The sequence below is a fragment of the Vicugna pacos genome, chromosome 27, assembly GCF_048564905.1.
Source record: "Vicugna pacos chromosome 27, VicPac4, whole genome shotgun sequence".
In the NCBI taxonomy this organism is placed as follows: Eukaryota; Metazoa; Chordata; class Mammalia; order Artiodactyla; family Camelidae; genus Vicugna; species Vicugna pacos.
The window spans coordinates 24,088,279-24,114,510 of record NC_133013.1 but is presented as its reverse complement, the minus strand read 5'-3'; the positions used below and the strand labels follow the sequence as shown (position 1 = coordinate 24,114,510).

The window sequence follows — 26,232 nt, the reverse complement described above, 5'->3', positions numbered from 1 at the left end:
ATTCAGGGTTGATTTCTCTAAAACAAACAATTAAAAACAAAAAAAAAAAGAAAAGAAAAAACTTTTATCAATTTTGATCACTTTCATCACATTTTAATTTTAACTTCAGTTCTGTGTTTTGAGGCAGTCTGTGAAAAAATAAAGACTCATGTCCCCAACTCAGTTTGCACGTATTATTCTCCAATAAGTACAAAGTAAAATTTGACCAGTTCCTGAAGTGATTCCAATTAATAGGGTGGGATACAAGATATTACGGAAGTTCTTCTGAACTCAAAGTCTCCACAGATGGAGATTTGGGGCCAAAGGAAATCTAATGATATCTAAAGAGGTGATGGGGTGAATAAATGTCTGAGTATCAGAAGATCGGGGTTCTGTTTTCCCTCAGCCCCTAAACAGGCTCCTTTCCATCCTTGGGCCTTTTTTTTTTTTTTCATCTAGGAAAAGGATTAGGTTAACTCAGAGGATCTTAATTTGAGATCTTTGGCTGCTTAGGTGGGTCCTAAGTGGTGTGATAATCTCAAAATCTTATGCAAAATTTTGTGCATAGTACACATCTGGGGTGGAGAGCAATAGTTTTGCTTTCATCAGGGTCTTAAAAAGATCCATCTGACAGTCCCTGTAGAAGTCTTTCAGTAACTCTTCATCTCTTAAATTCTACAATTTTTATGATTTTGGCAGTTAGGATTGTTAGGAAGCAGATTATAGTAAAGACTATCCTGATCTCTCTCATCATAGTTAAGTTTTGCCTGTTCTAGAAGTTTATATGGATGGCAACATACAGAATTTAAAACTACCTTCATATGTTCTTCTGCCCTGCTGGAGTCAGTTTGGTGCCACAGAAAGAACACAGACAATTTCGGAATCAGATACACAGGGTTTGAATCATCGACTTCCATAGCTCACTCCTAAGTAACCTTGAACAAATGACTTAGTCTTTTTTAACTCTATAAAAATTATAATAATAAAAACCTGATAAGTCTTATGTGAGTAAGTATATTAAATACTCGGTGTAAGGTATTGGACCCAGAAAAGGGGCTCAACATTTTCAGATTTTTCTTTCTTACCCTCTGGAAAATTCCTATCCTACTCAACCTTCCAGACCCAGCACAAGTATTTCCTACAGGAGGTCTTTTCTAACTTCCTACCAACCAAAATCGTTGGTCTCTTAAGTCTCTTAGTTCCATCATTGTGTTTTGAATGTTCCTCTGCTACAGCATTTAGCACAGTCTACTTTGACCAGTTGTTGATGTTACTAAAAGAACTTGAGCGCCTTGAGGTCAGGAACTGTGTGGTTTCACCTGTATTTCACCAGTGTCCCTACTAATAAGAGGAACTCAATACATTTTTGTGCAATGAATGAATTCTGCTATATTGGCATTCTTTTACAAGGATGTACTATAGATAGCAGAGTTAGCTTTGAAACTATTAAAAGAGGGAATATATATTTTTGAGTTTGTTAAAATGTGTGCTGTAATGAACAGTGGCTTAAAAAACAAAGCAATAATTACTTAACATATATGGTATAGATAGTGTTATAGGCCCATGTCCACGAGAATTAATGAGATTTGGCACAATAAACAACATATGTGGAAAGATCAACAAACTAAATGAATCTGTAGCTTTTCCAAAGTTGGAAAACAGAAGGCAAAGGAACAGTGTACAGGGCAGTAAATGAAGGAGCAATTAGACTGTATGATCACACAATTAGAGGGATTTTGTTTGCTGTTTAATCTTTCATTATTAGTCTTTTTAGGAGAGAAGATGTGAAGATTCCAGGGTTATAGTGGGGTCTTAGAAAATGACAGAAATATGTAGGTAGGTGGGTGTGTTATAATACCTATAAAATACTTTCATTTCTAAAGAGTATTCAAAAGTATGTAAGTAGTCATACAATTATAATAACCAATTAGAAGTCATTCCAACAAATTCACTTTACTTGTTCTTTACCAAATGAGATTTCCCTAAATTATACATGGATCTGTCCCAATGATCAAATGATCAGATGTAATGAGAGCTCCATCCTCAAATAGAAGCTATCCTCTCCATCCGGCAATTCACATTTATGGCCCTAAGCCAGTCACACCCATCTGTGGCCCTAAAGGCAGCGGAAGTGGACAGATATTAGTCAAGAGTGCCTTCCCTGACTTGCTCCCTATACTCATACGGTGACTACATCCTGATTGACCTGGCATAATTATTAATCATGTCCCCTTTCACACTCAAACGTACCCCAGACTAGGGTGAAAAACTATATAATGTCACCTTACACTCAGACTGTCCAGCCCTGTCCCAGCTCCCCTCACCAAGTCCCAGGCTTTGTTAAACCTCAGTACCCTTTCCCACACTTTTTTCCCTGGGTTCTTAACAATAGGTCCTTGAAGTCTTAATCAAACACATTGGCAGTAAAAATAAAGAATACAAAGAAGGAAGGGATGCAGCTTAGCTAAAGAAGGCAGTGAAAGAACGAGTAAGACTGTTTTCTATGAGTTTCTTACAAATTATAATGAAACTGATTTTCTTTTAGCATTGCTAAACTAGCTCTGAAGATAGCGTTGCGAGAGGAAATCCAAAATTGATATAAGAAGAGTAACTTCATGAACAGACACCACTTCCTGAACTTAGAAGTTTGGGAGTGTTTGTAGGAACAAAACTCAGGATTGCTTTATAGTCACACCACGCATTCAAGCCTTATGTGTTGTTAGATCCGACTGACAAAACATTTCTATGATCGCAACTCCATCACAAGATGGTGTTCAGGGACTTGTGAGTGATTTGTGCTTCGGGTTTTTTGGATTTAGGATCAACCTCAGGTCTGTGGGCTTTTAAGGTTGATTTCCGTTAAAAAAAAAAAAGAGATTTGTACTACAATGTACTGCAGAAACAAAGGAGTTACATAAGTAATGCATGCTTACTTGTTTATTTTAGGAAAATCAGTATACACAAATAAGCAAAAAGAAAAAATGATCATAAATTCCATTCTTATAAATGACTGCTGTGAACATTGGTGTTGAACTTTCCACAGTTTTTTGTTATATGTACTTTTAAAGGCAGATATGCCTTATGCAAAAGTAGGATACAAAGGACGCTACTACTATCAATGAAATAGCTCAAGAAAATAGAGGAGCATAGCCCAGAATGACCTACAAGGTCTGAGTACCCCTTAAAAATCCTCAGCAAATACCCACATTCCATCCTGAGAGTTCCTCTGTATCAGTTCACTTTTGCCTGCTTTGCTTTTCCTTGTCTTCCACCTCCCTGGTTGCACGCCTTCACCTCCCACCATAAATGCTGTTTTGCCAGGTCCAGCTCACCTCTGGGAACATATAATCTATTCTGGAATTGAGAATAACAACTAGATATTTGAGTCTCCCCCAAAGTATGACTCCTGGTCTCTACTCTCACATTTTACTTGTAATACCCAAAGTGAGACATGTCTCACCTGCTCTGGCCAAACTCCCGGCTGGCACTCACTTAGTAGGAGAGTGAAATTAAAACACAAGTCTACTGGGTGGAAAGGCAGACATGATTGTATCTGTTATTTATTCTACTAGAAAGGCCAGGTCTCAGATTCCTGCTGCTGCCCATGTCTCCTTCTAAAGTGTTCCCACCCATGTACACTGGGGGAAAAAAAATCTGTATTCTGAAGTTGTTGATTGCAATTTTCTATGTATGTTAATTGATCAATGTCATATGGTATTTTTCTGGCTTACTTCACTTAGAATGATGTTCTCCAAGTCCATCCATGTTGCTGCAAATGGCATTATTTTATTCTTTTTTATGGATGAGTAGTATTCCATTGTATATATATACATCACGTCTTCTTTATCCCTTCATCTGTTGATGGACATTTAGGTGGATTCCATGTTGTGGCTAATTAATGCTGCTGTGAAACTTGGGGTGCGTATGTCTTTTCGAACTATAGTTTTCTCTGGATATATGCCCAAGAGTGGGATGGCTGCATCATATAGTAAGTCTATTTTTAGTTTGTTAAGGAACCTCCATACTGTCCTCCACAGTAGCTGCACCAATTTACATTCCCATCAACAGTGTAGGAGGGTTTCTGTTTCTCCACACCCTCTCCATTTATTATTTGTAGACTTTTTAATGATAGCCATTCTGATTGGTGTGAGGTGGTTCCTCACTGTAGTTTTGATTTGCATTTCTCTAATAATGACCAATGTCTAGCATCTTTTCATGTGCCTGTTAGCCATCTAGACTTCCTACGTCTTTGAAGCCAGCAGCATAGCATGTTGCTTCAGTTCTCACCTAACTATATCAAATCACCCTCTCCTCTACTTGTGATTTACAGTTAGGCCTACTTGCATAATCCAGAACCAAGACCTCTAAACCAGGAGGGTCTAAGTTTGGGGAGAAGGAACAGTAAATTTTGTGGGTCCTTAGGTGTAATAGTTTTGGAAACCTGGGTGTTTTGGCTGTAAGAGAAACAGCACCCTCTGTTGGTCACTGGCACAAAGCATGAACTCCATCCTGTAGGACAGCACTGGATCTCACTTGTCCCACAAGCAGTTCTGTAATTATGACTTTGGTAGGGCATTCCATCAATCTACCAGTTTAGATGTTTTCAGATGATGGAGTATGTGATATATTAGTGAAATACAAGAGCACGAGTTCATTTCTCTTGCTTTCAAATGAGATCCTTGGTGAGAAGCTTTAGGAGCCCAGTGGAGGGAGCAATGAAGTTTGCTGCAGCAGTGCAGGAAGGGATACCTGAGGCTCTAGAGGTGAGTGCCAGTTTGCTAGGTGGCAGAGAGGAGCAGAAGCGTTCAGGAGGGACTAGTGTGTCACACGATGAAAGGACAGGGCAGCTGAAGGGAAGGGGACAGTTATATAATAATACCTTCCTCATATATTTATTGTGAGGCTAGATGAGAAAATAAACACTATAGCTGGTATAATCTGAGCTCTAACTGTATACTAAGCTATTCCAAGTGCTTTCTAAAAATTGATTCATTTAATACTCACAAAAATCCATCGGAGGGGTATATCTTACTGCTCCATTTTACAGATGAGGAAAATGAAGTTTAGAGAGGCTTAGGTATTTTCTCAAGGTCATACAATTAATACGATCTGATCCCAAAGTCAGTCTTAACTGCTATGGAATACACTATTCTGTATTTTTATTGCATGTGGCTTCTTTACCTGGATTAAATTTAATCCATGCAAAGTGCTTCAGGGTAATGCCTACCACATGGTAAATGCTCAATAAAAGCTAAATACCTCTAGCTATCATTGTAGCACAATGATTCAAAGAGGAGTTTTGGAGTTAAACAGACCTGAGTTCAAATCCTGGCTTGGCCCCTCTCTAGCTGTTTGCTCCAAGAACAGTAATTCTAGGGCCTTTGTTGATTTGTAAAATGGGATAAATTAGCTAATTCTCAGGGTTGCTGTCAGACAAAATGAGACTATACATGTATATGTGTATATATATGTGTGTATATAGTCTTGCACATAGAAAATACTCAGGCAAATATAGCTATTATTACGATTCCAGTAGTAAGGAACATCTTGGGCAAAGGTCCAGGATGGGGAGAGAAAGAAGCAGAAGTGAATTCCAGGGTCTCAATATATTTTATTTTGTCTGGAGCATAGGGTAGCTGAGGAATAGCCTGGAAATGAGGCCGGTGAGGTCAGTAGGCCAGATCTTCAGGGCCTTGTAAGCCATGTTGAAGAGCCTGGAGGAATAGTCGAGCCAGTGCCACAGCACCTAGGACACAACCTATGTGCTAGGTTATGCTGCAGTAACAAGTGTCCCCACACATCTGAGTGGCTTACAAAAACAAATGCTACAAGTCCTTTGGGGATCAGCTGTGGTTCTGTTCCATGTCATCTTCACTCTGGAACACAGGCTAGTGGTACAACTTTTCTCTGAAACAAATTGCTAGTCTTGTGGCATACAGAAAGGAGACATGGTGAACCCACCAGCTAGCACTTAAAGCTTCTGCGTGGAGTTGATCCTTCTCAAATTTTAATGGCCAAAGTAAGTCACATAGTCAAGCCTGCCATCAGTGAGGCTGAAGAAGGGGCATTTCATGAGGGAGGTCCAGAAAAAAATAATAGGAACAGATTTTGTGGCAAAAGATAATGAATGCTAACCCAATTAAAAAATGGGCTAAAGATTTGAATAGACATTTTGCCACAGACATGCACAAATGGCCAAAAAACACATGAAAAGATGTTGAACATCATTAGTCATTAGAGAAATACAAATGACCACCAGAGTGAGATACCACTTCATACCACTAGGATGGCTATAATAAAAAAGACAGACAATACAAATTTTGGAGAGGATGTCAAGAAATAGTAACTTTCATGCACTGCTGGTGGGAATGTAAAAATGGTGCAGCTGGTTTTGTAAATAGTCTGGCAGTTTCCCAAAAAGTTAAACATAGAGTTACCATAGACCTGGCAATTCCACTCCTAGGTATATACCCAAGAGAAATAAAAACATATACCCACACAAAAACCTGTACACCAATGTTCATAGCAGCATTATTCTTAATAGCCTCGAAGTGGAGATAACCTAAACGTCTATCAACTGATGAATGTATTAATAAAATGTGGTATATCCATACAACGGAATATTATTAAGCCATAGAAGGATTGAAGTACTGATATATGCTACAATGTGGTTGTACCTGGAAAACATTATGCTAAGTGAAAGAAGCCAGCCACAAAGTACCACATATTTCATGATTCCTTTTGCATAAAATGTCAACAATAGGCAAATCTATATATAGAGAAAGTAGATTAGTGATTGCTTATGGCTGAGGGAAATGAGCAAGTGACTGTTAATGAGTAGGGGATTCCTTTTTGGGGTAATGAAAATGTACTAAAAACCACTGAATTGAACACTTTGGATGAACTGTGTGGTAAGTAACACAGCTCAATAAAATTGTTTAATATGTGTATAAAAAAAGATAATCAGTGGTTTTTATTTTGCATTCTTGATTTTGAGAGGTTAAGTAGAGATGACCAGGTAGCTAACCAAGTGGATCTGGAACTTGCAGCAGAAATCAGGGCTGTTTATCTATTTTAACAAAGGGAACCATATTCAGTTTCTTATAATAAGCTATAATGGAGAAGAATCTGAAAATAAATGTAATATATGTATGTATATGTATAACTGAATCAGCTTTGTTATACACTTCAAACTAACATTGTAAATCAACTACACTTTAATAAAAAATAAATTTGTATTTTAAAAAAGAAATCAGGGCTGGAGATGTATATTGGGAAATCTAGAGGACAAAGATCTGAACTGAATTTATGTAAAAACAAGTAATCATCAGAGACACTGTGTCCAGCAGGAAAAGAGGTAAGTGCAAGCACTTATCCCTGAGGGATACCAACATTTAAGGGATGGGAGAAATAAGGGGAGACTACAAAAGAAATAGAGGGAGCAGTTAGAGATGGAGTAGTGAGATGGAGAAAGTAAACGTGGAAGTCAAGTAAAGAATCTTTCCAGAAGGAAGGGGTGTCAACTGATGCAGAGAAATTAAGTTAGGTCATAATGGTAATGTCTGTATGATCTGCAGTAGGGAGATCCCTCGTGACTTTGGAAAGAATGGTTTCCATTAGGCAGAAACTTGAGGGCAGTAACATGAATTTTTAGACGTGAGTAGTAGTTGAGGAATTGGAGACATCCTTGTGTAGATGACTGGAGAAATGTATCTGTGAAGGGCAGATCTATAAAGGGGAGAAAGAAAGTAGAGGCTGAGTGGGGTTTGGTGGATTGAGTGGGAGATTTCAAGATGGCAGAGACTGTTTAAACGCTTGTGGGAATGAACGGAAGAGGAGTAAGGGGACAATTGATAGGAGCAATCAGGCCCTGATCAGCTTTTATGAAATAGCAATTCGTGTTTCCTCCTTATCCTCCTCATTTTGTTTTCTATACTGCTTATCCCCTCCTTAATACCATGGAACTTGTTAACTATGTTCACTGTTTATTGTTTCTCTGCCCTGCTCCAGGAAGGCATGGGTTTTTAATCTATTTTGTTTATTAACTCCAAGCATCTAGAATAACATCTGACATATAGTACGTGCTCAGTAAACATTTGTTCAATAGATGAAAGAAAGAGGAAGTTTTCTAAGAAGGCAAGAGAGGAGAGGAGTCAGAACAGCCAACCATATGGTTCCTACCTTCACAGCGCTTATAATCTAATTGTGAGGTAGACTCCATTGGATTCTGCGACTCCCTGCTTATTGTAACAATGGGCAGGGAAGGGTAAAGAGTTTCCCAGCTGGAAGAAAAGTGAGGGAGAAATATTCATTTGATAATTATGGTCTGCGTCGTTCAGAGCTGTGACTTAAATTACTTAATTCGTGTGTTTATTTTATCTTTGAAGTTGAGAAAACACACTGGTTAGGTCTTTGTCCTTGGAGCCTTTCAAGCCTGGCACACAAGAGGGGCCGAATAAAGCCTGCGGCATCGGGTAGGCTGTGTTCGGCTTAGGGGTGCACGCTTTTCTGAGGCGCTTTCCCAGTTGCAGATTTTTGAGGCGGACTTCTAGCTCCCTTATCTACGGGACTGACTGCGGTGATAAGGCAGCCAGAGGGAAGGGACTGAATCCGAGAGCGAGGAAAGCGGCGGTGCGAGAGCAGCCTCGTGAAGGGAACAGCTCCCGAGACGCGGCCGCGCCGGGACCACCGCGGCGACCCACTGCCGGCCTCCCGCCTTGGCAGCGGAGCGGCGCGAACCTGGCTGCGCCTGCGCGCGGCCGGCCGGCGCTGGAGCCCGGAGCGCGGCGGCCGCTGCTGGGCGTCACGTGGGGCGCCGGGCAGCCGTCCCACCCCTCCGCGCCGCCCCGCCCCGCCCCGCCCCGCCCCTTGCCCGGCGGGACGCTCGGAGCCGCCCCGAACTGCGTAGGGCGGCCAGGGGTGAGTGTCCGCGAGGGGCGCGCGTCGCGCAGTCCCGGGCGGGCCTGGGCTGGGGCGCGGGCCGGGGGACTGCTTTGCGGGGGCCACGGGGACAAAATGGCGGCGGGGTACGCCCTTTCACCCCCTCCCCTCACCTGGGAGAGCGGGCGGAGAGGGTCAGGGAACGCTGCTGGGGGAGGGGAGCCGAGGCCGCGCGGGAGGGCCGGGGGTCCTCTGAGGAGGTCTGGGGGCGGGGGTGGGCAGGCTCTGGGCCTGCACCGCGGGCTCAGCTGGGGGTGTGAGAGGCATGGGACCCCGCGCACCCCGCGAGTCGAGAGGTGGGCGAGAGTCTGCCTTACCCCCTCGGGGGGCGGCCCTGGCGGCGGGGGTGGAGGCTTCTGGAAAGTCCAAACTGCTAGGGGCTGGCAGAGGAGCCGCCGTCCCAGCTTTTCGTTTGACAGGTGATCGTCATCATCATTCTCGGTGGGGTTTACCACGTCTTCCCCGCACGTTGACTCGGGTATTAGCTCTGCCCAGGAAGCTGGGTGGGAAAGGTCTCTCCATCCTAACAAATGCGTTAAAATGAGGCCTGGAGGGGCATAGAGTACCGAGGCCTCACACCTGGGAGCAGTAGAACCCAGCCTTCTGCCTCTGTTAGTGCTCCATTCGCGCCTTCTTCCCCACCCTCGCCGGTGAGGGACGGGATTGTTTGAAAGCGGGCACAAAACTGGTCCTCCAAGCAGCACCTGCTGCTGTCAAGTGGCTCCGCAGAGATGGGGCGCCCGCCTGAGAGCAGCTTCCTGTTGCTGGTGAACTATATTCCTCGTTCTATTTGTGCCAAGTTATTTTCCACGAAAATAGCTGTTCAGTATAGTCATCTTACTGAATAAATAGTAATATTTATTATATATAATATATTTAATATTATAGTTTGTTACAGCTTACGTATTTATTTCGCCATCATTAATAGCTTCATCCTCAAAAACAATCCAGGGTGGAAGGCTGGGCTAAGCGTTATAACCCATTTTACCAGAGGGGAAACTGAGGTCATTACTTGTCCCAGATCACCTGCTGCTGAATGTTTGATCTGGGATTAAGTTTTCAGGCCTAAGGTTGGTAGTCTGACCAGTGTCCCACTGTGATTTACCTGGGTGCTCTGGTCCTTGTAACTTTTTCTGTTAACTATGACTTTTCCTGTGAATGCGTTGGTGCAGACTTATGCTGCATACTGAAATGGTCTGAATAATATACACTGAGGAATTAATATTTTAATTAATCAAATAATCAACTTTTAATATGATTTGGAAAGTTGTTTTTGTGGAATGAAGTGTGATATGATGGCTTTGAAGGCAGACTGATCCGAGTTTGAATCTCAGCTCTCCTACTTGTCCTTTGACAGATTAGTTTTTCTGAGCCTTCTTTTCCCATTTGTAAAATACGGATATTATTATCCACTCATAAATTTGTTGGTAGTAAGTAAACGTTTAGAACTGCTCCTGGCTTGTAGTAAGCACTCAACAAATGCTTGTTCCTTACCATCTTTTCCCTCACTTCCTTGAGCTGCAATTTTTTATTCTCTCAAATTCTCTAAACCCTGGTGTTTTTGGTTAATTTACTTGCTGTATTATGCATTGAAACATAATCAGTGCTGCTATACAAATGCATTTGTGAGTAATTTTGGTAATTGGGCTCCAAAGGATCTAGTGTTTTAAACACAGACCATAAAAATGTTTGTCTTTACCGTTTATAGATATTTAAGAATCAGTAACAGGTTGATTTGATGTTAATTTAATTTACACCTTCATTTAACCACTTTACAGGAATGTTTTAAAGATAAGATGAAAGGACATTAGATTGTCTTTTTTCTTTCACCTTCATACCCAACCACAACCCAATCTAGTTTAAAGAAGCAAAAATTCTTTGGGAATCACATGGGAACTTTCTTTAAACACTTAGAAAGAGGTGGTATTTTAGTAGAAAGTCAAATAGAATTCTCTCTGATGATGCAATCTGATATCCATTGTGAAATTGGCATTTCTGAAATTGTAGAAGTGAAAACAGCAAATAACTTATATAACAAATGAAAATAAGTAATAAAAATCTGTTTCCACTTTTATGTTGGGATGGCAACCTTTTTCACAAATGTGTTTGGCTTTGGCAGTAGGTCTTATGGAACGTAAGTGAGAAGATCTACAGTCCATTGGTGGAGATAACCTTAAAAAATTATTAGAAGGAGGTGATTTATGAACAGGTTTTTCCGTTTGACACGAAACACTAACGATTCCATGAAGCTTTGCTAAAATAATTAGTTTTTAATGATAACTTCTTAAACTAGTAAGTTTATTATATATTTTGAAAACATACGTGAAGTGGAGAGAATAGTAAAATTAATTGCTATGTACCAATCTATTTCAGCAATTACCTGTGCACAGATAGTCTTGTCCCATAAAATCTACCTCCCCCCATTGCTTAGAAGCAGATCTCAGACATCATATTTCATTTGTGAAGATTTCACTGTGTCTGGCCCATTTTTAATATATTATTGGAAGAGAGGTAGTTTTATATTTTCAAAGAGTCATGTCAGGTTCATAGGAGAAAATAAATACCTTTTAGTTGACATATTCACAGTAGTATATATAGGAGTGATCAGAAATGAAAACCTCATTAAACAGCTTAGAGTTATAAATGTCTATATTGCTCTTCAAAATACTTATTTTGCTGTAACACACTTATTTTCCATTTAGCAAACTCATGACAAGTTACTGATAGTTTTTGAGCATGCTGACAACAGCATTATTTGTTTGAGTACCAGACTCAGAAAGGTAAATACTCAGATTCTCTTTCATATTTTTCAGAAAATGCAATAACATGGATGATAGATTTTATGAATCTTAGGAAGGAGTTGTGATTGAAACCCCAATTTTTCTAGCATTTATTGGCAAACAGACAATGTATAGATGCACTGTCCTGGCTTTCACTTAGATGATCTGTGTTTTTTAGAGGAGTGCTACTAGCAGGCTTCTCACTGTTTTGGGCCTGCCATCTGATTTTTGCCTTTTTGGAACCTGTGAACCCAAACTGAGATAGAGAAGAGAGAGGCCTTTCCTGGCACTTGAGCCAGTCTTCACATTTCCATCTCTAGAACTCTCAGGTGTCTCCACGGACATTCTGGGACTGCAGGGCAGGGTAGGACAGGTGAGACTTCAGTTCATCACAGGCAGCAGCTTGTTCAGAAACCTTGGACCCAGTTAGTCCTAGTGTTCATTCCCTGTTTACTGACTTGTTTTGTATTTTTGTGCTCCATTTTCTGCATGACCATTGTTTTACTGTGGCCTAGAGTTCTCAAATTTATTTGAGTAGCATTGCCAACATTTTGCCATATCCATTTTTTAATATTAGCTGAATTTTCCTTTATGGTACTTCCTTCTTGAATTTTCCTTTATAAATTTTCTTTTAAAATTTAGGTTTAAATGTAGTTCTTTTTAAAGAATAATGTTATGTAGATAATAGTATGGGTGGTAGTTATGGCAAATATCAAAGTAGTAACTGAAATTTTGGAAATTCTAAGCTTTTTTTTTATAACTTTACTGAGATATTTCATATACTATAAAATTCAACCATTTAAGTTATACTTCAGTGGTTTTTAGTGTGTTTGTGGAATTGTGCAACCATCACCACACTCAATTTTAGAACATTACACTATCCCAGTATGGAACCCTGTAAGTATTAGCATTCATTCCCTATTCTTGGCTTCCTTCCCCTCTTTCTCATCTTGCTCCCTACCCCCGCCCCAGGTAAACACTGATCTACTTTCTTTCTCTATGAATTTGCCTATTTTGGCATTTCACATTAATAGAATCATGCAATATGTGATCTTTTGTGTCTAACTTCTTCCATTTAACATAATGTTTGTAAGATTCATCATGTCAGCATGTACCAGCACTTTATTCCTTTTTTTAAAAAATAATAAGTTTCAGGTGTACAGTGTATAATTCAGCATGTGTATACACTACAGAGTGATCACTACCACAACTCCAGTTACCACCCATCATCATATAGTTGCCCCCTCTTTCATCCATTTCGGTGCTTCACCTGCCCCCTGCCTCAGTCCCCCATCCTTCTGGTAACCATGATCTGTTCTCTGCATCTATGAGTTTGTCATTGTTTTATTTATATATTTTATTTTTTTATTCCACATATGAGTGAAATCATACAGTACTTTTCTTTCTCCTTCTGACTTAGTATACCTAGCATAGTATCTTCTTGGTCCATCCATGTTGTTGAAACTGGCAGGATTTCATTCTTTTTTGTTACTGAGTAGTAGTCCATTGTATATGTATGTGTATATCTTTATGTATTCATCCATCCATGGAGACTTAGATTGTTTCCTTATCTTGGCTGTTGTAAATAACACTGCAGTGAATATAGAGGTGCATATATCTTTTTGAATTAGTGTAGGGTGAAATGGGTAAAGGGGATTAACTGTGGGTTGACAGATGAAATCTAAATTTTTGGTGGTGAGCACTCTGTAGGTTATACAAAGGTAGAAATATATTGTACACATGAGGTTATGTGATGCCATCAACCAAGGTTACCTCAATAAAAATAAATAAATTAAAAAAAGGCTTCTGCCAATGTCTCAGTCCCTGGGGAGTGTTCTAATTGGATCCTGCCTCTGTGGCAGATGCTTCAAGATTAAGTGGGTCCTCATCATGTATGACCCATGCACTTTTTAATCAGGTGTTTTTGCACTGATTTTTGGGTTGTCTGCCTTTGAGATCTTTAAGAGTGGGTTGTTCATTCCCTGCCATTCTGTAGGTTTCCTGGTTATATTTTCTGTTGGTATTTAAAGCCACTTGCTTTGGGGGCTCATCTTTCTTATGCACAGTCTAGGAGTTGGAGTGCTTGAGGTGAAGCTCAAATCCCTCACTTTTCAGGGAAAAGATCCATGCTTTGTGATCCCTCCTGACTGAGAATTAACACACGTGGTGTGTGGGTTTTCCTTGGTGACACTGTATCTCTGCCTCTCTTATCCATCTTGATGCTGTGCTTTTACCCTTTGTTGTGGAGGCTCTGTTTACCCAGTTTTCATATCCCTTTCCAAGTAATTATTCCGTATGTAGTTTTAGCTTAATTGTGCCCATGGGAGGAGGTGAGTTCAGGATCTTCTTTTGGCACCATTTGAACCCTCCCCCTCCTTTTTTTAAATAGACTTTTAAAAAAAGCATTTTTAGGGTTGCAGTGAAAATAGGACGAACGTACAGAGACTTCCCATTTACTCCCTGCCTCCACTCATGCATAGTCCCCTCATCGTCAACATCCCCTCCTGGAGTGGTACAGTTGTTAGAACTGATGAACCTACTTTGACAAACTATTGTCACGTCCATAGTTTACATTAGTGTTACTCTTGGTGGTGTGCATTTTATGGGTTAGAACAAGTGTATAATGACATGTGCCCATATCATAGAGTACTTTGACCTAGAAGTTCTCTATGCTCTGCCTGTTCATTCCTCCTTCCCACCTAATCCCTGGCAACCATTGATGTTGTTCCTGTCTGGTAGTTTTGTCTTGCGATTGCTGCTTGCTTTTCTTTGTTCAGTAGCTGTTAAAGGGTTGGGCCATTCTTTGTAGCAGTTTCTCTTTATATTTTATCTAGTTTCCCAGCTTTGGATTTCTTTGAAGGTGTGACCAACATTAAATAAGTTTCTTGAAAAGTAGGGTCTGTTCCATGTAGAGCCTTATGTAATTTGTAATTAAGGTATTCTGATAAAATCTCAGTTTTTGAAAGTTCTTCAGGAGAGCTTACACTGTGTTTGTGTACTGTGTTGAGATTTATTAGTGGGTCATAGCTGTTTTTCAGATAGGCATGTGTGTGTGAACTTAGTCATGATATAAGGTGTGTGTTTGTAGATTGTAGTAAGAAAGAGTTTGAAGTCTCTGGATTGGGATATCATAGACTATTTATGTAGTTAATACTCTTTCATTTAGTTTTTTTTGGAGAGCATTGAGGTGTTGTTCAGCATAGAATATTTAAAACATGCTATATTATCTCCAAGCAAAATATAAAGAGGTGATTTTTGTTGTTTAATGAGAAACTTGTGTGTTTGAGATATCTTTTTATGAATAAATATAATTTTCTAACAATGTTTTGACTAATAGTATATACTGTATATTTTTTATTATAGGAGTCACATCCCATGATTTTATGAGATAAATGAACTTCTTGACATAGAAGGGAATTAAAAAATGATGGTAAGTGATCAGGCTACTCTAAGCACTAACCTTAGTGTTTTTTAGCCTCCTACCTCCTTTCCTTTCTTCTGTTTTTCATTTATAATCTTTTTTGGTGTAATATTTGTTATCTACAAGATACTCTGTGGAACACACGTGTTAGAAAACACAGCAATAAAGTAACTAACTGTGAATAAACTATTCAACCTGAGAGCCATAGCTAGACTCACTCCTAACATTTGTACGAACCAAGGCAAGAATACAAATGGAAGTCAACTTCTTTGATGTCTTAATGTTAAAAAGTTATAAATCAATTTATGCCAATAGCTTGACTTTCCTACCCAGGGCCCAGCAAGCTCTTAAAGGAGCCATGCTCTCCCTGGGGTTGGCAGGGTGGAAGTTGGGCCAGGGTAGTCTCTGAATCTTAGGTAGGGACTGATGGTGAAACTTCCTAGAGAGTCTGGGCAGATAGGTTCCCCTTCCCCGTAGTCCACTTTCGTAACTCAAGATTTATAGGCAGTTCTAAGTATCTTCTTAAACTGTCCCACTCAAACCCAGGAGGAGGAGGGGATGCAGTTTATGGGGGAACCCAGTCTGCCTAGACACCTCCTTTGGGAGATTTGGAGTGGCCATTCTTAAATAAAATTACATGTTTTTGCCCTGGAGGAGTTTCTTATTCAGAATCATAGTAGTACGGTTCCTATGATTCTGACAAAGAAGAATTGACAGCTGATAGCTTGATAGGAAAGAAGAGAAAATAATTACAAATTAAGCTTTTGTGTTCTGCAAAAATATTAGGAAGCAGAGAATTAAAAAAATCTAAAAACACTTTGGGCTGGGCCCATTTGTTTTAAGACAGTCATCCACTGCACATTTATAGCTCCTAAGGGCTATATATTAAAATATACAAAAATTGGTGTTCATAGTGATAACCTGAAAGTATCAAGAAAAGAGGAAGTTGCTTCAGTAGCTTGTTTTAGAAGTCAGGGAAGTGTGATTTAGAGATTTTCTTCTAACATGGTAAAACCAAAAAGAATTTGTGCTTAACAGGGCAAACGTTAGTTAGGATTTATGTTGAATACCTTATTTCCCAATGATATTGTTAATTTGTTCATGATATATTTATTACGTCAATCATTTGTTAATGATTTCTTTATCATGCCAGTTATTCATGATTTATGATGTATTTATTTATGGGCTGGGCACGTGCTAGCAGTGGTAATAGAGGGATGAGCAAAACCCAGCCCTCCAGAAACTTACAGTCTAATGGGGAAGACAGATCATAAACACATAATTATATAATTCAAAATATAATTGTGAGATGTCCTGCAAAGGTCTACGAGTTGGTTCGAGTAATATAAAAGGGGTCCTGGCCAAGTCTGGGAGTTGAAGATACCTCATTCTGAGAAAGTTACTGTACTTAATTTGAAGCATTAGGCCTGGACTGAGCTAAGAGGAACACTGTCTGAGGATGCTTTCAGTAACAAGTAGAGACAAGATTTGATCCAGTGGCTCAACAGTGTCAGCAGGGATTTGATTGCTTTTCTTCCTTTGGTTCTGCCTTCTGTTTTGTTGTCATAATCTTAGGGCTTGCTGTCTTTATGGTCCCCGGTTGGTTAGCAATAGTGTTCAGAGCTATGAGCTATGTATTCCCTCATATATGGCCAGTAGGAAAGTGAGTCTTTTCTCCAACATTACAGGAAAAGAGCTGAAGTCCACTGTGTATTGATCACCTTAGGTTACACGCTCACACCAGAAACTTGTTATGGCTCGGGGAGTGGAATGTGTTGATTGACTTAGGCAAGGTCATGTGTTGCCTGGAGTTAGGGATGAAGTCTGCTCCTCTAGAACCACATGGGACCCCAACAAAAGGTGAGCTATTAGGAAAAGAAGATGGAGGGGATGAATGCATGGGGGGAAGCCAATAAGTGTACATTGTAGAGCAGCAGAGCATTCTAGATAAAAGAAAAAAATTCTATAATGCCCTGAATTAGGAGGGAGTTTGGTGCTTATAGGGAACTGAGTAGAAGTCAGTGGGGTTGGAGCATGGTCAGAAAGAAGAATAGTGGAAGATGAGGCTGGAGAGGTGAACAGAGGCCAGTGTGTGCGTTGGTAGATAATGCCGGATTTCTATAGTGGTTGTACCAGTTTAGCCTCCTGCTGGCAGTGGATAAAAAGACTTGCCCTCTTCTTATGTGATGCTGCTCCTCACCAACATACAGTATAGTTATTTATTTTAAAAAAATTTTTAGTATTTCTAAGGACTGCTTTTGAGTACCTTTCCATATGGTAATGGGCTGTTTATATGTCTTGTGAGGTGTCTGCTCAAGTTTCATTTTCCTGTTAGGTTGTCTTCCGTACTGACTGAAGGAATTCTTTCTGTATCCTGGATACAAGACCTTTTTACTTTTATGTATGTATCTTCTTTGTGGCTTGGTTTTTCATTCTTTTAATGATGACTTTTTAATAGAATCTGTTCTTAATTTTAATGAAGTTCAGCTTATCAGTTTTTTTCCTTTATAATTTGTGCTTTCATTTTGCTATAATTTCAAATTCAAGAAAGGTTACAAGAGTACAAGGAATTCTCATATTCTTTCACTAGGTTTACCAACTGCTAATTTTGCCTCTTTTCCTCTCATTGTCTCTTTCTCTGTGTGTATGTGTGTATATATAAAATACTTGTAATAATATTTACAAAATAATTGTACCAGTTTCTCAGGTAAGTTTCATGGTTTGTGAAAATAGATGTAAGTGCTACCATTACTAGAGTTTTAATGTACTCCTGGTGTTCACTGACTGGTAATATATTGTCTTTGTACTACTAAAAATATGAAGGGCTTTAGTAGTGGAAGTTTAAGAAAGGTTCTTTCCTAAATTATTTGGAAAACTGAAAAAACCATTTGAAAAAAGAAGGGAATTTCATTTTATGGGCAAGCAGTGTTACGGATGGATTTTGAAGAACTTCTGTAAAGTAGAAACTATTATGGAGGTACAAACATAAGAATTTAATAAATGATGCTTGAAACCATTTGAGGATTATGAGCAAAATTGTTGAAAGTAGAAATTATTTACATTTTTTTTAACCTAGATGAAAGATAAGTTAAAAATTTCTTTTGCCAGTCTAGGAACAAGTCTTAGAAATACATCCACCCTTTGGTAAATGTTCTGAACACTTACTGTTTTAGATTATATGCTCTAAGAGTTAAACATAAAAACTTTTAACTCAAAACTGACATTTATGCTTTTATTGAAACATTTAGTATTTGAACAAGCCTTTGTAAAATCTCCACATGGCACTAGGTGGCACACTGTGACTTCAGATGAAAATACATGTATTTTGTTTAAATCTTCTGGAAGAAAAGAACCTAGGTGAAAATACTGTTTGAAATAGACGTCTATAATGTTATGAAGTATTTGAGACTCATTTATTGCATTTCAAACCCTCATGCTTAAAATAAAATGTCCAAAATTTTATTAAGTTACTACTGACACTTTTATAAGAATAGGATTATTAAAAATCATTAGAATATATGCGTTTTTACTGAAATGAGTCTGTTCAGCATATATTGCAGGAAGCACCTGTACTTTAAATTGAAAAATGGTTTTCAGTCATGTGTTGTGGTAAGATGCTTGTTACAATGTTTTTCCATATGAAGAATTGGAATTGAGAATGAAAACAGTCTTGAGCTGGTAGCTTTTTCTTTGAATGTGTGCTAAGTATAAAAGAACTAATTGCAAAATTTAAGGTAGAACTGAATTGTTTATAGAAGAAGAGAATAATAGATTTCAAATTTTCTGATCTAGCAATACTACAGCATTGGTATTTTGTGGTCATTTTAGTTCCGAGAAACTTACTGCTTTATGGAGACTCTTGAGTTATAAACTATAGAATATTTTACAATCTGCTATATATCTATGTATATCTACCTGTATGATTTTCTGTGGTTGCATGAGAGAATTATCTGAAAAAGAGGTCAAAAAGCAGGCCACCTGTTTAAATGTATTCATCTGGCCTGAAAAGAATAGTGGTACTTCTTGGTTAAAACAGTGCTTAGGTAACCGAAATGATAGATGCCAGCGTAAGTTACATGGTGCTCATAGTCATTGGGAGATGTGTTTAAGCAAAAGGAGGAGATTATATGATGTTACATTGGTTGGTAAGTATGGGAATAGAAAAGGGACAATTCACATACTTTACGCAGTAAGGAGCTGGAACAGTGGTCGTGGACTAATGAGTTTTAATGAAAGCTTACGAGTCAGGTAGGTCGATGCTATGTGGATATCCAGTGTAAGGTCAGAGAAATAAAGGAATGTAGATGTCGGTATTTGTTTTAAAGGTGTAAAAAGTTAAATTCTGGAGAGGAAAATTTGGGTTAACTTCATAGCATAAAGTATTAGAGTGGAAAACAGCAAGCTTATAGTTTTCCTTATAGTTTGGGCTGGTTGGTTCATTCATTCGTGTGCACTGAAATTCAGTTCTTATTACTCAGAGATTTAACTCCTTCAGTAATTCCATCTTTCCCTACACACGCAATTTCTCTTTCTACAGATCATTTTCATCAGTATAAAGATATACTATCATTCATCTTAAAAACTTCTCTGTTCATTTCGATTTTCTTCCTTCTCTGTTCTCCTTCATGACAAAACTCAAAAGTTTTTTTTTTATACTCATTGTATAAAATGAGTTTTCTCACTCAACATTTTCTCACTCAACATTCTCTTGAACTCTCTTGAGTCAGGATTTTGACCCTAGTATTCTACTGAATAGGCAGTAATAAGGTATTGATTTGTATATTATAAATTATCTTACCACTTCTTGGACAATGCAGAACGGTCAGTCTTACTGTTCTGTTGCTTCTTTAAAGGTGAGCTTTTCTTCCCCTTCCTGTTTGCTTTAAGATTTTTCCCTATGTTTCAGGTTATCATCAGTTTTTCTGTGATAAGTTCGGACATGCTTTTCTTTGTATTTATATTTATCTTGCTTAGAGTTTGTAGAGCTTCTGGAATAATTGAGCTTATATCTGTTGTCAGCTTTATACCATCAAAGGCATTAGTGGAACAGTTGGTGAAATTTAAGTAGTTACTGTAATTTAGCTAATAATTTAGATCAGTGATAATTTCCTGATTTTGATAGTTGTAGTGTATTCTAGAGGGGAATATCTTTGGATATATGAAATACACATTGGAGTACTTAAGGGAAAAAGGTGTCATGACTGCAGTTTATTCTCAAATCTTTTAGGAAAAAAAGATACAAAGGTATTTTGAAGATTCTTTGTGCTAATTTTAACTTTTCTGTAATTTGAATTTATTTCAAACTATATAGTAATATGTATCTCCCAGCTGGCTTCTCATCACACAACCACACCCATTTGTTTACATGTTGTCTGTGGCTGTTGTCACACAAAGTGGCATGACTGAGTAGTTGTCACAGAGACTGTATGACCTGTGAAGCCTAAAGTAAAAATTATTATCTGGCCTTTCTTTCAGATACTTCCCAAATAAGTAATTAAAATTAACCAGTAGGTGAGGTGAACCCAAAATGGTATATAAAGAGTAACGTATTATAATTATATATTGTGTAACCACACTGAAAGGGTGGGACAAGAAGAACCAACAAGTAATTTTGGAAAGCAGAATCCAGTACTTTGGATTCTGTAAGACTAAAGACAAGAACTTTTTAGAAATGTAATCTTGTTAATAAATGTGTTTCTCACAGAGATACGAGTTAGCAGTTCTGAAACTTCTTTATGTGTATATTAGAATTGAACAGATAGGTAAATATATTTTAGATAATGAGAGCTGGGTTTTCTTACTGATGAAGAAGTTACAAATAAGGAAAAGGGAGGGCTTAAATGAACCCTGTGATATAGGATTGAAATCAGGTATCAGTATAAACTCATGATTTTTAATATCGCTGTACAGATAGATAAGAAATGCAGGTGTGTATATGGTGGATTAGTGTCTATACATACAGTTCCCTTTATCTGTCATAATTCTGTGGGTTGACTGGGTGGTTCTTCTACTGTGCTGGATGATGGCAGTCATCTGGGGGCTTGACTGGGCTTGAACATCCCAGATGGCTCGGTGGATGGTGTCTGTCAGCTGGGAGTTCAGCTGGGGCTGTCCAGCTGCCTTTACATGGTCTCTCTGCTGGTGGTTTGGGCTTCTCATGGCATGATGGCTGGGTTTCAAGAGTGCGTATCCCAAGAGGGAGCATTGCAAGAGACCCAGGTGGAGACTGCAAGGCTGCTTATGGCCTAGTTTCAGAAGTTACGCAGCGTCACTCCCGCCTCATTTTTTAGGTCAAAAAGCAGGTCACAGAGCCAGATTCAAGGGGAGGAAATTACACAAGAGCATAAACAAAAGTGGTTTATTGAAGGGGAACATCTTTGGAGACTAGTTACCGTAATGATTAATTCATATGCTGTTTTTTGCTCTTATGTGTTTGGTTCATTCATTTGGATTGTTGATTCTTTGAAGACAAGTGCATATACTATCTCATAGTTTTTGTATTCTTCTCAATGTCTTACACGGTGTTTTGCACATAGTAATTGCCCAGTAAATATATTGTTGCCTGAGGATTCCAGGGATGCTAAGAGCTTAGGCTGACAAGAACTAGGAGAGAAGATGAAGGCACCTATTAATTGGACTGAGATTTTGGGCTGGGCCCAGTAGTGAACTTTTTTCAGGAAGAGGTAGATTGCCCACATGGAGTTAAGAGTTAGACAAGGAGGCTGCATCCTTGTGCTCACAGAGATGCTTTAGAGCCCTTTTCTTTTCATGGATACTTGGCTTATAAAAACAGACTGTTTTCAAATAGGCTTCATTAGTGGGAAGGTTCTTTCCTTTACATTTGGGCCTGGCTTCCATTGGACCAGGGTCTTGGTGGGGCTGAACCTGTAGGCTAGTGTTGCTTTCAGCTATGTAGTACTAGAGAAAGCAAGAAATTTTATACACACACACACACACACACACATATATACATACACACATTGTGTGCAGTAGTGCAGAGTTTTAAATTTTGCAACTTCAATATATTAGTTTATAGGGATTATTATTTGGATCCCAATAACTTGGAGATAAAATTATGCGGTGGAAATCTATAACCAAGTGAAAATTTACTTTGACATTATCTCTAGGGGAAAAAATAGAAGTCTTGAAAACATTGTACGCTGCGGAGAGCTTTCAGAGGGAACATGCACCATGTTCGTAAGAATTGCCCTCTTTGACCCGTCGATCTGTGAGCAGTTGTGGTGCTGAAATGGGAACACAGCAGTGTTCGTGCTCCTTAGGACACTTTTTCAAACCTTAGATTGCGTTTATTCTTGATAATTTTTTTATTCTTAAAGTTGTGAAATTCAGTTTTTTTTAGAACTTAAAGACCTGTGACTTACTCTTTTTTCTATGTAACCACCTTTCCAATCCAAAATTAGTTAGAAGTGTTCCCTTTCTGAGAAAGTAAGAGAAATAATGAATTTTCCTGCCAATTTTATATGTTGACTAATTCCATAAACTAGTAAATTTTCTCTTTTCTGTGCTTAGGCTTCATTCCAGCGCTCCAACAGTCACGACAAAGTAAGGAGAATAGTTGCAGAGGAGGGTCGTACAGCAAGAAACCTGATAGCTTGGAGTGTTCCGCTGGAAAGCAAAGATGATGATGGTGTGTATTAAGAAAAGTTTCATTTTTGTTGTAGATTAGAAGAATGTATTTAGTCTTGAACAGTTAGACAGAAAATTGTTTATAATTAGAACTCTTGGGCAAATTAGTATGTATTAAGTAAGAAATAGTTTTCAATTGCTTTTTTACACAAATGAAAATGTTATTGTTAGTTTCACTACTTCACATAGGAATGAAATTGGGGTGTTATTATGACTCACAGATTAGTTTTTTAAAACTTATTAAAGATTTAGATTTTTTTTCTTTTATTAAATTCTTATAAAAATAAACAGTGTTTAACAAATTCAGTGTATTTACCATGATTAGGTACAATTTAATGTAATGATTTGCATGAGAAAAGGTAAGTATATTTCTTTAGTTCTCATGATTATTATTTGAACTAGGAAACGTATCTTTTCTCTTCAGTCTCTTCATTTTGATGGCGGGGAGCGCTGTGAGCACTGCCTAGATCCTGGGGATCTAGAAGGCTGAATAGGGATGCAGAAAGCAGGAGGTGGGAGTGTGCCGAAGAAGTCCATCCTACTTTGAAATTTTCTGAGGGCTTGTAGAGTATTCCTCACATTGGATTTTTGATAATTGATAATTCTGAATTTAATAAGTTACTGCTCTGGTGGTTACAGAATGGTGACGTGCTAATTTCGTTGTTCATTCTGTGTTTATTAACATTCTGATACGAGGAAGAGCTTTCCCTATTCCTCTTTGAATTTATGTCTGAATATATGTATTTTTTAAAGCTTTTATGGACTCATGGCTTCTTATTTGATAAGTTATAATCCCTTACTCCTGTTTTGATGCTTAAATTTTTCTAGAGTTATCTAATTGTTGCCCTGTTAAGCTGGCTCCTGTTTCCTCTTGACATGGTCTTATTCGCTGAGAATATCCTTACACAGTGGGATGTTTCAAGCTATACAAGAATTTGCCCAAGTTTTATTGTTATTTTATGTTTACATTTTTTTTAGTTTTTTCGATTTTAATTTTATTTAAAATTTTATTTTTTATTTATTTTATTTTATATTTTTACATTTTAACTCTGATCCATATGTAGTTTATTCTTACATATAGTGTGACGTATACATCTAATTTTATCCTTTTCCATATGGGTAACAAGTTGCCCCTGAATCACTTACTACAAAGTCTATCTTTGCCTCAGTTATTTGAGATGCCACCTTTATTGTAGATTGAATTTTCATATGAACTTATATTCTCTTCCACATATTTGTTTATCTAATTCATGTATGAGTGCCGTATTGTTTTAACTGTAGAGGCATTATAGTATTTTAAAGTATCTGCTTGGACCAGTCCTCCCTCGGCAGCTTTTCTTTGTCAGTCTTCCTGGGTGTTTTTAGAGGGCAGTTGTTTTGAATCACAAAAACTGTTAAATAGAGGGGAAATTAAATTTGTCAAAAATTTGTTCTCAGAAAGCCTGTCAATAAAAGCAGTCTCTGGGACCTTGGAAATTTGTTTTTTATTACATCTTTAGTTCATGTTGACCATGTATAGGTAATACTGTTCTGTGATCTCTGGAAGGAGATTATGTGTTAGTATGCCTGGATGATTTGCATAGTTCAGTTTTATATTACCTATTTGTTGATCTATATATTTATCTTTTTTTGCCTTGAAGGAAAATCTAAATGTCAAACTGGTGGAAAATCAAAGAGGGCAATTCAAGGCACTCATAAGACTACAAAACAGGTACAGGAGATACAGCTTTTTACTTTTTGGCTTTTAATTTCAATTATAAAATCTGATTTTTCAGGATTTGAATATTGTATATTTTATCTTCATGTAAAAATTTAATGTAACATTCTTTATTTAACAAACGTGTATATAGTATTATGTGCCTAGCTTGTATTAAATGCAGATACTAATTTATTTGCTTTTTATAAGAACCCTTTGATGTAGGCATTATTTTTACCTTCATTTACAAATGAGGATACTGAGATAGAGGTTATGTAACTTACTAATAAGTAACCCAGCCAAAGCTTGAACTCATGCCATCAGTTTCTACAGGTGATGCTTTTAACTCCTCTGCTACACATTCCATATTTGTGAGTTCTTCTATGATTTACTTTCTTGGTAAAATGATGCTTTTTGGCTGTGGGATAATAAAGATATTTCAACAATAAAATTTTTCAAATAGCTCTACTAAAATTTTAGAGAGCATAAGCCTACCTTATTTTTAAAAAATATATTAGCATAATTATAGTTAGCTTTGTAATCTATATTTTCTCTGAAATTTTCATATATATCACTTTAGTTTGATGTTATTAAGTATGCCAGTATCTATTATGTAAACCAAAAACTACACACTGGGAAAACATGGACTTCTAATCAAGATGACATTGTGAGTTCATAAAATATCCCCTTCTCACACACAGAGGCATCAACGATACAATATTTTTAAAAAATTAAAGAGACAAAGGATTTTCAAAACTAAAATAAAAATCCCCGTGGGTCAGAATACATATATTCATAGTTAAGCAGAGTTGAGGATGCAAGCTTACTAGATAAGTCCTAAGGAAAAAGAGAGGCGGAAATGCCCTGATTGTAGTGGAGAAACAGATCCATCAAAGACCTAGAATTGCCAAAGCATTACTGAAGAGAAAGAAAGAGGCTGGAGGAATAACTCTCCCAGACTTCAGACAATACTATAGAGCTACAGTCATCAAGACAGCATGGTATTGGTACCAAAACAGAAATACGGACCAATGGAACAGAATAGAGAGCCCAGAAATGAACCCACAAACCTTTGGTCAACTCATCTTCGACAAAGGAGGCAAGAATATACAATGGAATAAAGACAGTCTCTTCAGCAAATGGTGTTGGGAAAACTGGACAGCAGCATGTAAAACAATGAAGCTAGAACACACCCTTACACCATATACAAAAATCAACTCAAAATGGATTAAAGACTTAAACATAAGACAAGATACAATAAACCTCCTAGAGGAAAACATAGGCAAAACATTATCTGACATACATTTCAAAAATTTTCTCCTAGAAGAAATAAAAGCAAGAATAAACAAATGGGACCTAATGAAACTTACAAGCTTCTGCACAGCAAAGGAAACCAGAAATAAAACAAGAAGAAAACCTACGGAATGGGAGAAAATTTTTGCAAGTGAAACCGACAAAGGCTTGATCTCCAAAATATATAAGCAGCTCATACGACTCAATAAGGAAAAAAATAAACAACCCAATCCAAAAATGGGCAGAAGACCTAAACAAGCAACTCTCCAAGGAAGACATACAAATGATCAAAAAGCACATGAAAAAATGTTCAATATCGCTAATTATCAGAGAAATGCAAATCAAAACTACAATGAGGTATCACCTCACACCAGTCAGAATGGCCGTCATTCAAAAATCCAAAAATGACAAATGCTGGAGAGGCTGTGGAGAAAGGGGAACCCTCCTACACTGCTGGTGGGAATGCAGTTTGGTGC

General features: G+C 38.0%; 1 protein-coding gene across 4 annotated transcripts in view; it reads left to right on the top strand.

The window, feature by feature from the left end:
* SCAPER (S-phase cyclin A associated protein in the ER) overlaps positions 1-26,232 on the top strand; it is a 269,359-nt gene that overhangs the window by 1,003 nt on the left and 242,124 nt on the right. The window contains exons 1-4 of one of the 4 annotated variants that reach the window (XM_072950937.1): positions 8,753-8,898; positions 15,063-15,129; positions 22,651-22,768; positions 24,408-24,478. In XM_072950937.1, the coding sequence (XP_072807038.1) occupies positions 15,124-15,129; positions 22,651-22,768; positions 24,408-24,478 (195 nt within the window). In that variant the 5' untranslated portion in view covers positions 8,753-8,898; positions 15,063-15,123. Of the gene's footprint in view, positions 1-8,752; positions 8,899-8,987; positions 9,006-15,062; positions 15,130-22,650; positions 22,769-24,407; positions 24,479-26,232 lie in introns of those variants that run through there. The other 3 variants (XM_072950939.1, XM_072950938.1, XM_031691717.2) reach the window with 3 other exon arrangements.